At 37.8% G+C, this 12,678-nt stretch overlaps 1 protein-coding gene and 1 long non-coding RNA gene across 4 annotated transcripts; one reads left to right on the forward strand and one right to left on the reverse strand.

The window, feature by feature from the left end:
- Nucleotides 1-1,700: 1,700 nt before the first annotated feature.
- Nucleotides 1,701-11,438, forward strand: LOC145789748 (uncharacterized). 3 transcript variants are annotated; one of them, XR_014328034.1, is made up of 5 exons: nucleotides 1,701-1,958; nucleotides 6,318-6,458; nucleotides 10,071-10,255; nucleotides 10,422-10,677; nucleotides 11,159-11,438. It is a non-coding gene; the product is annotated as an uncharacterized LOC145789748 (long non-coding RNA). The 3 variants fall into 3 exon arrangements; XR_014328035.1 differs by lacking the exon at nucleotides 1,701-1,958 and adding an exon at nucleotides 3,081-3,229; XR_014328036.1 differs by lacking the exon at nucleotides 1,701-1,958 and adding an exon at nucleotides 4,452-4,586.
- On the reverse strand, nucleotides 2,758-10,869 carry LOC114309398 (histidine kinase 1). Its single transcript, XM_028255122.2, has 13 exons — nucleotides 10,439-10,869; nucleotides 10,045-10,287; nucleotides 9,159-9,950; nucleotides 7,588-7,835; nucleotides 7,200-7,359; nucleotides 6,865-6,991; nucleotides 6,640-6,729; nucleotides 6,262-6,456; nucleotides 6,102-6,171; nucleotides 5,879-5,921; nucleotides 5,524-5,664; nucleotides 3,694-4,593; nucleotides 2,758-3,211 (listed from the first exon to the last, which is right to left on the reverse strand). Exons 1-13 carry the CDS (start codon nucleotides 10,625-10,627, stop codon nucleotides 2,945-2,947), a joined length of 3,465 nt encoding a protein of 1,154 aa, XP_028110923.2. The 5' UTR covers nucleotides 10,628-10,869; the 3' UTR covers nucleotides 2,758-2,944.
- Nucleotides 11,439-12,678: the final 1,240 nt, after the last annotated feature.

Genomic DNA, 12,678 nt, shown 5'->3' on the forward strand with positions numbered 1-12,678 from the left:
GACAGTTTACAGAGTCTTGTCGGACCCATGAAGGAGCTAACCGGAATCAATGTCGGGACAGTTTACAGAGTCTTGTCGGACCCATGAAGGAGCTAACCGGAATCAATGTCGGGACAGTTTACAGAGTCTTGTCGGACCCTTAAAAAGTTGCACCCTCAAAAGGTGTGCCCAATCTTTCAAAAGGCGTGCCATCAAAAGGCGTGCCCAATCCATAAAAAGGCGTGCCAGATATGATGGCGAGGCACGTGAGTGCCTTGGCTGGCGCGCCCGTTTGTCGTCTGGCGTCAAGTGGCGCGCGATACGCGTGGCTGCCTCGGCTATTTAACCAAGACGGAGGCTGAGGCTGAGGCAGAAGCTGAGACAGAAAAAACTGAGAGAAACCTCTGAAAAATTCTTCCTTTGCTGAGAGAGAAACTCTGTAATACTCTGTAACACTCTGTTGCCCAGAAAATGGCCTCGTCTTCCCGTCCAGCTATCCAGAACATGGCCTCCTCTTCCCGTGGGCTGCTCACTCTCTTTCCAGACCTCAACGAGTCAACAAGAGAGATAACTGGTGCGGTGGCACTGGAACCTCAACCAAGCGCCCCGGAGTTTGCTCCGTTGAACTTTCCGATGCGGTCTGTGGAGTAAAGAATGGCAGTGCAGTCGGATGTGGAGGCCAATCAGTATACTTTGAAGTCATGTGTGGAAACCATGACGGCGGTCACAAACTTGTCGAACCAGCTGCAGAGTAGGACAAATGAGGTGCAGCAGTTAACCTCCCAGCTGGCTCTGCTCCAACGCATGTATAAGGATGCGCGAGCAGAGATAAGTGTGCTAAAGGCGGAAAATAAGGAGCTGAAGCGGAAGGCCACCGTGATGTTCCGATTTGGAGGTCCGCCATATGCTGTAGTGGAGGAGCAGGGTGGAGGCAACTTGCTTGGTGGTCTAGGAAGCACGGAGGCTGGACTGGCACGGGACACCCAAGAGAAAAATAAGAAGAAGAGACCTGCAGTAGAGTAGAGAAGGGAAAAGAAAAATCCCACTGTGGGTGTGGTTGTTTTTGTGTGGTTTTTTTTTTTTTTTTTTTTTTTTTTTGGTGTAAAATGGTGATCGGGGTGAGCCCCGACATGAATAAAATGAGTTTGGTGTGCAGTCCGTCTCTCTTTTTTTTTTTTTTTTTTTTTGAAAATAATAATAATAATAAAAAATAAAATAAAGTGGTGGAAGCCAGGGGAATCCATGAAGGCTAGTATAATATTTTGTAGTGGGGAAAAGAATGATGGGTATGTGGAGTAGATACTAAAATAAAAGGAGGTTTAAATAAAGTGAGGGATGTGGGCGGTGGATGAACAAACAAATAAATAAATAAAGGAATGAAAAGAAATAAATAAATAAAGAAAGAGAGAAATAAATAAAGAAAGAAATAAATAAATAAAGAAAGCAAGTGTAATGTGTGTTGCCCTTTTTTCTCTACTGCTGCAGCAGTGTGTTGATATGTTTTTAGTTTATTTTATGTTGCCTCTGCTGGGTGTGGTTTTTTTTTTTTTTTTTTTTTAATAAGAATAATAATAATAATAATAATAAAATGTAGAATAAAAACAAGCGCACATGGGTTGATAGGGTCAATCCATTAACCTGTCAAAAAGTAGAATAAAAACAAGTGCACATGGGTTGAAAAGTGAAAAAAGAGAGAGAGAACAGCGTGCGTAAATAATAATAGTAATACCCAAACCACGAAGAGCTGTCTTCCAACACCTCCTAGGCCAACATTAATGTCAGAGACAAAACCAAGCCCACAACCTGCTACAAGCAAGATAATATTACTAGTGGGTTGGACCATCTGGAATTGCTCACACCAACGTCAACAAGATCAGCAGTTCTAGCGAAAAAATATTTGAAACCAAAAAGTAGTGTTGCTGCTGATTCTGCTTCTGATGTGCCACTAAAGGACGACGACAGCCTCATGAGCTGCCCTGGTATTTTTTTTTTTTTTTTTTTTTGGAGAGAAAACTCATCTCATAAACTCTCTATGAATCTATCTGAATCAACAGAACCAACAAAGCCCAGAGTACACAGCCAAATTCTACAAAATGGCACAGAGACAAAACACACAGAGAGGTATAGATACATGGAACTTGGAACTTTCTCCAGGCAAAATTAAAGGAATCTGGCGGTGTATATAGGGGAAGATGAGTACATGTGGTGGATTTGGGCAATGATGGGAAGGTATGTGTAGAAAATAAATGGAATAGGTTGAGGTCCGGTGGGCGGCCAAGGCAAGGTTGCCGCCCGCCGGTGAAGCGAGAAATACGAAGGTCTTAACCTTGCTCTGATACCATGTTAAAAATTGATGTATTATTGATTGATTGTATATTGATATTTATTACAATGATTCATGATTCCTATATATAGAAGAGGGTGAGTGTGTAGTAGATAAGGAGTAGGTGAAGTGGAGGTGGTAGTGGTGTAGTGGGTTAGGTTTAGTGGAGTAGGTGAGGTGGTAGTGGTGTAGTGGGTTAGGTTTAGTGGAGTAGGTTTAAGTGGGTGAAGTAGGTGGAGAGTAGGTGGATTTTATCAACAATTCTTTATTCTTCACCTATATCCTGGGACAAATAGCTGCTAGTGCATTACTTATGTTGGAAAACCAGTGCTCTATGTGCTACTCTATTTGTAAGAAGAAAAACAGAAACAGGAAATCAATTAAAACCAGAAAACAGATAGCACATATGGCACTGGTTTCCAACAACTTACACACCAAACATAAGCTTCCACAAATTTGTATGCTTCCCCAAAATCACACTTTCATTAGGACCCAAAGTCATATACATTGATGGCTCTTGTTTCAAATTCCTTGATTTGGAAACAAAAGCATGTTTGCAAGAAGTTAACATCACCTTGTATTAGCTGCTTTCCCTGTATGCTATTATTATTTTCTACATGCAGACTCTGCATAACCAAGATGTTAGCTCTGGTTTGAGTAAAATTGTGCCATTCCACTGCTTGGAACAAAAGTTAGGCGATCCTTTTTAGTTAGCGAAAGGATGGTAGACACCATCAGCTTACAGTTGATTGGTTTCGTTAGATAAGCATCCATACCTACCTCCAAGCATTTGGCTTCATCCGATGACATTGCGTGCGCTGTCAGTGCAACAATCGGGATATGTGAACCAGTTCCCAATTCTGATTTCCTGATTGCCTTGGTTGCTTCATAGCCATCCATCTTTGGCATCTGGTTCAACACATAAAGGTAGAATTTAGCCATAAATTGTAATCTAGTTTAAAAGAATTCATGGCGTAATATTTTCTGTTCTTTTTCTTTTTCTTTTTCTTCAGAATTGTAGGTTGCTCAATATTAGAAGAAAAACACTGTGCTCTACTAGGTTAAAATTTTAAAATATTTTTTTTGCTTGGCAACGCTACATGTACAAAATTAAAACACAAAAAATACATAGAAAGTATTGTGAGATTTAGATTTATTTTAAGAATGACTCACATAACATTCATAATAAATCTCAGCCATCAGACTTTCAGTGCATTTTATATGTTTTAATTCTGTGCAACTATCATTTCTCTATAATTTTGCTGCTGAAAGAAAAAAAAACACCTCCAAACTCCTAATCCAAGCTTTTTCTCTCCTTTTCTTTGTTTCTAATAACATATGAACAAACACAAACATCAAAGAAAGTATTGCATTGTTTTTTAATATCTTACTTGACAATCCATCAAGATCAAATCGTACGGAGAGCATTCCTCTACTTCAGTTTTTATTGCGTCTTCCAAGGAAGATCCTCGTGTACAATCATCCATAGTTGGTGTGATCTTTAGAGCATCCACTGCCTGCATTCCATCTCCCACAGCTACTACAGTAGCCCCTAACTTTTCTAGCATTATCGTTGCAACTCTCTGAAGAACTGGCGTATCTTCCGCCAACAATATACGTATGCCTCCAAGAGATTTCTGTTCATTACCAACTCTACTTGGATTTTCATTTGTCCTAACATCATGTTCACATTCTCTTCGCTTTTCTTTACTATGCAATTCACTTATGGAGTTAGAACTTCCCATTTCTGACTTATCAGAATCATAAGAACTGTCTGCCTCATACTGAATGTGATCGATTTCAAGACATTCATGCAAATCATCTTTTGAAGCGTTCATTTTCTTTTTCTGCTCAAGATTTCTCTCCTGTATTGCAGCATCCAAAATCTGAATCATTTTCGCCTTGTATAGCGGCCTATTAACCATCAATAGATGCCCTTTGCGACGAAGCTCCATCTTAATGGTGTTGGAGGTGTCAATGTTTAGTATCCACGCAAACTTTGCTTTCCTACTGTATTTGTCGAGGAAATTCAGCTGTTGCCTCCATCTATCATCATTCAAGTCAAGTAGGCCAATCTCAACAACTATGATGAAAATTGAATCATTCAATTCTTGAATACTTAATGCTTCATCTTTTGAACATTCTCTGAGTGAACATTGCACTTGAATGAGTTCCTGAAGGATTTGTGTCAGTTCATTCCATTCGGATGCTTCTTGTGTCATCACTCCATTTTTCTGTAGCCATTGGGACATAATTGATTTACCCATTCTGCCCTTCAGTGCGAGTAAGACCTGCATTCAAATTTTGAATATATCAATCATGTCTGTTAAAATCTTTCACAAATGAGTCATTGAGTTAGATTGAACAGTCTTTTAGCTGAACTTCACATTTGCATGTTTGGATCCAGGATATGAGGAGGGAAAGAAAATAGGATGAGAAAAGTGAACAAAATAAAATTTAAACACACCTTAGAGTTTAGAAATCCCTCCTCAAATCCTTTATCCAAACATACATTAGCCTATGTTTGGATCATAGATTTGGAAAGGCAAAGGAAAAAGGTGGATGAAATGTGAATGAAATATAGCTACATTTCACCCACCTTTTCCCTTTCTCTTTCCAGATCCCTACCTAAATCCATGATCCAAACACAACCTTAGAGTTCAAAGAGAGGAAGGCAGACCAATCTTATATTCTTTAGGTTTCGTTTATTTATTTCCTAGGACTTTTGGAAGGAGAATTCATTAAAGAATTATGAATTTCCACAAAGCAATTCTAGACTTCACTAGATTGCATATTGTCAATAATATATCCCCTATTTTTGCATTGTGGTATAACTTTTACCTCAAAAATCATTGCTGAATTTCTGGTACAACAATGATAGAGACTACTAATTTTGGAGCTCTAAAAAGACTACTAATGACATGGCACTCAATAAAAAAAGAAAAAAAATCCAACACCAAGGCCAAAACATCAAATCATTCCTAGTGGAACCTACTGCCACATCATTAGTGATAGCACTAATTAGTGCTCTCACTCATTTTCCATTTCTGGTATGGTACATGGGAGATTGGATTACAGTACCTTGGTTAAAAAAGATAAAATTAAAGAATGAAGCAACTTTTGGGTTTTGAGTCACGAAAGTAATCTCTCTAGAAATGGAGGGGTAACTGCGTACATCTTGCCCTCTCCACATTGAGTCAACCTTAAGTAAATTTACTCACCGTCAAACTTTGTTCAGTAAATTGATGTAGGTAATGCTGTCCTGCAGTATCTGCCGGTGTACTGAGAAGCAAGTATAATTGCATTACAGTCCCTGGTCCATTCTTCTTTACAACTTTAATCTCTCCGCCCATCCTGTTTACCTGTTACCACCTCACATCATAAGATAGAATAAGGTCGAAAATGAGGTGGTATATAAAATAATGAAAATAATTAGTTGAACCGTTTTTTTGACAAAAAAAAGAAAGAAAGAAAAAGAAATAGCAATCCATAGGACAATGTTAAAGTTTCTGGTCTTCTGTTCTTCTGGTTTTCATGATGATTAAATTTTGTACTTGGGAAAATACTTTTACTCACCAATGTTCGCACAATGCATAGGCCAAGACCAGTGCCACCGTGCCTGAAAATGGCAAAAAGTTAAAGAAATTCGATTATACCAATTTTCAGTTTATTATAGCATATCAAAAATTATTGTAACGGCACAGCAAATTAACAAATTTTACTCAATAGTCGACAATTTAAATTAACAAATTTTAACCATTGGGCATTGAAGGATGAAAATTTTATAAAATCTGCCTACGTGCGAGTTGTTGAGGGATCTGCTTGCTCAAAGCTTTCAAAAACAGACTCCCATTTGCTTGGATCAATTCCTACAGTAAGAAAAAAGAAAAAAAAAAAAATCAAGTTTTTAAAAATAGAAGTCATTATTCATAGCTATAAAGAAGCTGTAAGGTTCATACCACAGCCACTATCATCAACTTCAAACCAAAGAATCACTTTCTTCTCTTTCTTGCAGGATCGCTTTATGAGGTTAACGTGTTGCTTCAAATTTGTTTTATGCATACACCATGATTCCTTTGGATTGATGGGAAACTTCTTGGTGTTACTAGAAGTGCTTGGATTCTCACACCATCCTCGCAGAACAATGTAGCCCGCTGTAAGTCACTTGGGAAAATGAGATCCTGCACGTTTTTAATTCGCCTTTCCAAAGAAAATCTATTATCTTTTAGTATATTCATGCAGAAAATTTATTCCACGTTGCTTACTTTGATGATAACTAATATCCTCATACCATTTTTTTTTAATTGCAAATCTAACAATGTCATAGGTGCACTTACAAGTTGTAAACTTGATAGAATTGCTAATTAGGTTTGCAAATATTTGAACAACTCTTGCAGAGTCCCCATGAACTAATCTTGGCATATCATCTACAAAAGAAAACGAGCAATAGTGTATGTCAGAGACTGAGTACTAAAGACTACAAATCATATAATTTGATAGTTGAGCTTAATTTCTTATTTTATTCACTATAATGAATGTGATGGGAGATCTTGATGTGATACCGGAGAGATCTAGAACAGTATCCACATTGTGGTTAATCCGCTGCACAGAGAACATATCAACAAGCCCTTCAAGTTCTCGCCCCAAGTCAAACTCAGCTTCTTCAAGCACTAGTTTTCCAGATTCAACCTATATGAATATGATTTTTAGTGAGAATTGCAGTGTTCTGATAAAACTTTAGTCACTCGGTTCTTGGTCATTCTCCTGCTAAATTTTTTTGACAATATTATTCTCTGCTAAATAAACATTATGAAATTAATCATATTTGAAGACAAAGGTCATAAAATAAAAATGTTTATCCAAAACTGCTAATAGAGGACTTGTCTTTGTTCCTCACCTTACTGATATCCAAAATGTTGTTGAGAAGCCGGAGTAATGCAGTTGAGCATTTACGAATTTGGGTAATTGTTGCATATTGCTCGTTTGTGAGACAATCATCACATGTAAGGATGTCCAACAGTCCAATCACCGCAGCCATAGGTGTTCGCAATTCATGACTGTCTCAATAAAAACAACTTTTACCACCTCAAAGCCACAACAATGCCCAATGCAATAAAAATGTAAAATTCCAAATTTTTTCACACAATAATCAGATGGTCTAAATTTGGTAAAAAGATGCTGTAAGACTAGGAGAAAACATATAAACCCTTGTTTTTGTAGCTTTTTTTTCTTCTTATTATATGTACATTTTTTTCTTGTTGAATATATATATAAATGATACTTACCTCATGTTTGCTAAAAACTGGCTTTTGTAGTTGCTAGATGCCTCTGCCTTTCGCCTTGCATCTAAATGGCTTATCAACTCCGCTCTTAGTTTCATTTCCTTCGACACCCCAGTTGTCAATATAAAAATGCAAAAACAACCGATGACTAGGATACATAGTGACACCGATATCAGTATAACCAATGTTTTAATTGATCTCTCATCTACCTTCCCCATTATATATTTCCTTGGAATAATGATTACCCCTACCTGTAAAAGTAATAATCGTTAAATGTTATTCCTCTTTGTGACATAATTATAAGCAAAACAAGCAAGAAAAGCTAGAATCTTTGGCCTTCCGGACAAAGAATTAAATGAAATGCCTGTTTATCTAAGGGCCTAAGACCTGAATTCTTGACACTGCAAGAACTAAGAACTAAGATTTCAATTCATAGTAAGAGATATAAGGCGAAAAAGTTTGGTTTTGTTTTCATTTTTCATGTTTCAAAAACAATGAAAAATTCAAGAACGCACATTGTTTTCATACCTGTTAGGTTTTTGTTATTGATAATCTCGTTTGACAAAACTCTTTTTAAGATGTAATTTTATTTGTTCCTTTATTTTAGTAAGATTACGAGTATTTAGATGCGAATCCAATTCGAATTGTGCCTTGTAGAAGAGTTTGCGATGTTAATTCTTTTATGTTTGTCACTTCGCTAACTATGTCGGGGATCGAGTTGCTCGGTTAGCTCGTGGGGGTTCAAGGTAGCGCCCCTAAAGCAAAAAGTAAATTTGCAGTCGAAGTTGTTTGACCGCTCAAGCGGCTGATTGTGTGCTTCAACAGAGATTCAATCTTTTCAAGAGTTTCACCTGCAAAAGTACTGGGATTTGTATTTTTACGCTTGAGCGACCCTTCCTACGCTTGAGCGGAGATTGCGGTTCTGAAACACGCATTTTCGTCACACCGCTTGAGCGGAGATCTCGATTCAGCTTGCTATAAAGCTGTGATTAAATCAGTTTCTAGGGTACGACTACTAGATCTTTCTTTTGGGTATTAGGGTTTTCTTCTGGAACTTCTTTGTTTGTTTCCTTTGATATATGTGAGAGTGTATATCATGAATTGAGTGGATTATATCAAAAGGTTTATTTAGTTTGTTTTATTCAAAAAGAGAGAGAGTTGTTCTTCGGTGAATTCCGTGAAATTTGGGCCTGAAGCTTTGATGGATTCCAGAGTGGTTCGTCATCTTAGATTTGCTAGGTAATTGGGAGTACACTTGTGTAATTCTTTTTTGTCTTTTTAGTAGATTGTTTTGTGGCTTTTGCCCGTGATTTTTTTTATCACAATTGGAGATGCTCTGATTGTGGTTTTTTCACGTTAAATCGTTGTGCCGATTCTTCTTTGATTGTTTGATTAGAATTGCTATTTACTGGTTAAAATTAATACATAATCACAAATAAACATCTTGGGAACTTTTAGATTTTTCAATACCGTTTTCATTTTTGTGGAAAAACAGTTCTCAAAAACGACTTTTTGGTCTTGGAAATGGGCTGTTTTTCTGAAATGAAAACACAATCAAACAAGGGCAATCTTACCATTGGAAGCCTCTTCAAGTTGAGAAAAAATGAATCAATGTAATATAGCTGGTCTCCAAGCCTAGCATTCTCTACACGGGCCTCATGATTCGGAGGAAACTTGTTTCCATAGACCATCTTCAACCACTCGGCGCCCATTCGTATCACATTATCCTCAGAATCAATAGCCATCATAAGCTTAGGCCCCGATGTTGAATTCTTCAAAAGTGGAGCATATGTGGAAGTAGCAAGCAACCAACCCTCTTGAGAGGTCAAGTAAATGTGTCCACTGTGAAATTCAACCAACTCTTTCATCAACCGACCTACACTGTAAAGTGCCTTAGTTACTCCCACAACAGCCACAATACTTTCATTTGAAACATCCCAAACTGGCAACGCTGCTGAGAGCAATGGTGAATCAGTGTATTTGCTCACCGCCACGTGCCATGAGGCTGCACCGTCGGGTACTTGTGATAAGCCTGCAATGTTGATTAGCTCATCTGGTGAGATTGGCTCTGATTTCCCAATCTTTTCACCGGTAGCAGGATCTAGTGGTTCTCGGTACCAGATAGCAGAAATGTTACCACGTATGGTTTGATCGTTCCACCCATGATGAGACGATAACATGTTGATATCATATACGCCATTGATTGAGTAGTTGACAAGATCAGAGTAGATGTAGAATGTATTTTTACTCCTATGATCTCTGTGGAATGCTTGAACAAAACCGTTTTTGTAATTTATAGTTATTGCATTAAGAGTTTTGTGACTTACAAACAGTGCCCATGTTACTTCCCTCATTACTTCATATAGCTGCAAAAAAGAAAAAGAGAAAAAGAAACATGATCAACTTCATGGACAGCAATAGTCAAAATGATCAATGGAAAAGATTGGCTCAACAAACAACCTCTACTTGCTGTGCTTGATTAACAGAGTTGCTGTACCGTCTAATTACATACTCCGACAGTTTGACTTGAGCGGTTGTTATTTCAACTGTGGAATTCAAGATGTTCCACATTCGCAAAATGGGACGTTGCAGAATTTCATACCGAAGGCCAAGGGCTAAATTTTCCAGAGATTTTGTCGTGAAGACCTTCGTGAAATGCCACGTCAGCAAGGTTAGCATTCCTATCAAAACTGCAAGCATCACCTGAAATGCAGCCATTGAAAACAAGTATATTATGTAAATTCAATTCATGGTTAACTCTGACTGGTCAGCATCATTTTCCTATGTATTTTTCTAGCTATCCAAACATTGGATTGATTGACTATGATTGTGTGCAGAGATAAAATTTACAAACCATGATGGCAAGGCGAACTACAAAGACGCTGTAGTAGGATGATAGACAAGGACTAGTTTCAAACTGGAACTCTTCTTGTTCAACATCTCTGTGGAAAGTTCTTGGGCTGCTGCGAGGAGATTGGTTTCTTTCCCAAGAATTGGCAAAACCAGATATCCTGTTCAAGGCCTTTCTTACCAGTGATGCCATTGGTGTGAAGATTCAGAGCAGCTTTTGAAGATTCAGAGCTTACAATGGAGGTTTTCATCTACTTTCTTTGCCAATATAATCTTCCAAAACAATAAGATTACATGAGATTGCAATCAAACATATACAAGAGAGAGAGGGTGCTTTAATGTTTCTGCTAATGTCACCTCCCACTTTTTAGAGGCACATTTTACTTGTAGCTTTCAGAAGTGGGGAGGTGTCGTCATAGTTCCTCTATATGCACAGAATCAGATCATAGAACCGGCCGGACATAGCCCTCTATAAGGGTGGGACCCACACAGTTAATGGTCCCAGGGCCTAGTTTTGTGATTAGATTCTGTGCACTTAAATTTTTTCTATTCATCATCCATACCTGCCTCCCTTTTTTAAATTTCTATGACAAATTCAACCATTATAGCATGTATTGGAATTTAATCAGATCAAAATTGCTATACCATCCTTGACCAATTGCAAGTTGTTTTAATTCCTTCTAATGGCTTGTTGAATTGTTTCTCATTGTCCAAAACCTTCTAGGACCTCCAAATATGTGTCCATGGAGCTTTTCCAATTTGCATATGGTTGGAAATTTGAAGATCAAGGGTCCAAAATGCAGATTTCATTGTGTTGTTGGTTGAAGATCCAAACCCTAGGATCCTCAAAGAGGCCATGGAGCTATGCCATTAGTGATTTGGTCATAATATGAAGTCACGGCGATGTTCTTTCAGCATACGTGAAATTTTGACACGTGGACTTTGGATTCTGTGTCCCAACTTTCTGTTCCACCCGTAGTGTTGTTATGTTGTCACAATTTGATTTCAATGTAGTTGATCTTTTTTAAATAATTAAAAATAATTTTAAAAGTTAGTTCTGAATTCAAATTTTGATGACGTGACGATATTAGCCTTCACAATGGAATAATCAATTGAAAATTAGTCCTGAAGATTCCAAACAGAAGTGATAATGCAACCATAAAGTAATTAAATGAATGGGATTTCATATCTTCAAATCCAACTAGTATCACAAAGCACTAGGCTCTTTGAGAGTTAAAAAACAAACTTAAATTTGTTGCAAATTCATACATAATAGGTTAAACAACCTTTTAAACTTCCCACTTTTCCTCTATGTATTTTCAAGTTTCCATTACTTGCATCTCAAATCCTAGTTCACAAGCACAAGAAAAAAGCATGAAAATGAAAAAGCAACAAGAAAAGATGGAGAGAGAACAAACTGGTTGATTTCTCTCGGTAGAAATAAACGGGATCATTTATTCTCAAAGTCTCTATCCTCCATTCCTAATGTACTTTTGGCCATAAAACAGTATTTCAAAATTATCATGTTTTGAGATTCTCATGTATCGTGTGATTAAGAGTGTATTAAAAAATTAATTCTGAGAACAAATGATCCCTCGCCATTTATCCTCAAAATCCCTATCCATTTGTCCTCAATACTATGCATCATACTATTGTGCCTTGAGATTTCCACCATGACTTGCATTGGGGGCATTGATTTGGAGAACAAATTATCCCAAACCTTGGAGGTGCAAGAATCTTGCCCCCAAAACCCCTCTGTCTCTCTTTCCTTAGCGTTGGATGAGTTAAATCATGAATTTAAATAGAAATTTAGAAAATAAAAAAAGAAATGAGAGAAAAACAAAAAATAATTAATTTATATTTCATTCATATTTTTCTTAATTAGTAGCTCTACAATGGGCCTGGCCCATTTAGGCCCGTTTGTGCCCGGGCCCCAGCCTAGCTCGAGACTCTGGGTCAGGACTTAGGCCATCATTTTGAAGCCCGGCCTGTGGGTCCGGTCCATCAGTCCGCTTAAGGCTCACTCAAGGCCAGGCCCGAGACCCAGTCCGACTGAGACCCAGTATTTTTTTTAGTGAAAAATAAAAAAAATTTAATAGAAAAAAATAAAAAAATTTGTTCAAGCCCGTCCTAAGCCCGAGCCCATGCCTAGGCCCACCGGACCGTCCCAAGGCCCGAATACTCCCTAGGCCTGGGCTTAATTTTCTAACCTGTGGCCTAATTTGAATTTTGACAAGAGTCTGC

Source organism: Camellia sinensis, chromosome 4, assembly GCF_055761805.1.
Source record: "Camellia sinensis isolate YWXY chromosome 4, ASM5576180v1, whole genome shotgun sequence".
Lineage (NCBI taxonomy): Eukaryota > Viridiplantae > Streptophyta > Magnoliopsida > Ericales > Theaceae > Camellia > Camellia sinensis.

Coding starts and splice junctions, on each gene's coding strand:
- LOC114309398 (XM_028255122.2), bottom strand. CDS start 10,627: ATGGCATCACTGGTAAGAAAGGCCTTGAACAGGATATCTGGTTTTGCC. Junction 6,992..7,199: donor ACATTTTGGATATCAGTAAG/GTGAGGAACAAA, acceptor ATATTCATATAG/GTTGAATCTGGAAAACTAGT. Junction 3,212..3,693: donor TGATCTTGATGGATTGTCAA/GTAAGATATTAA, acceptor GTGTTGAACCAG/ATGCCAAAGATGGATGGCTA.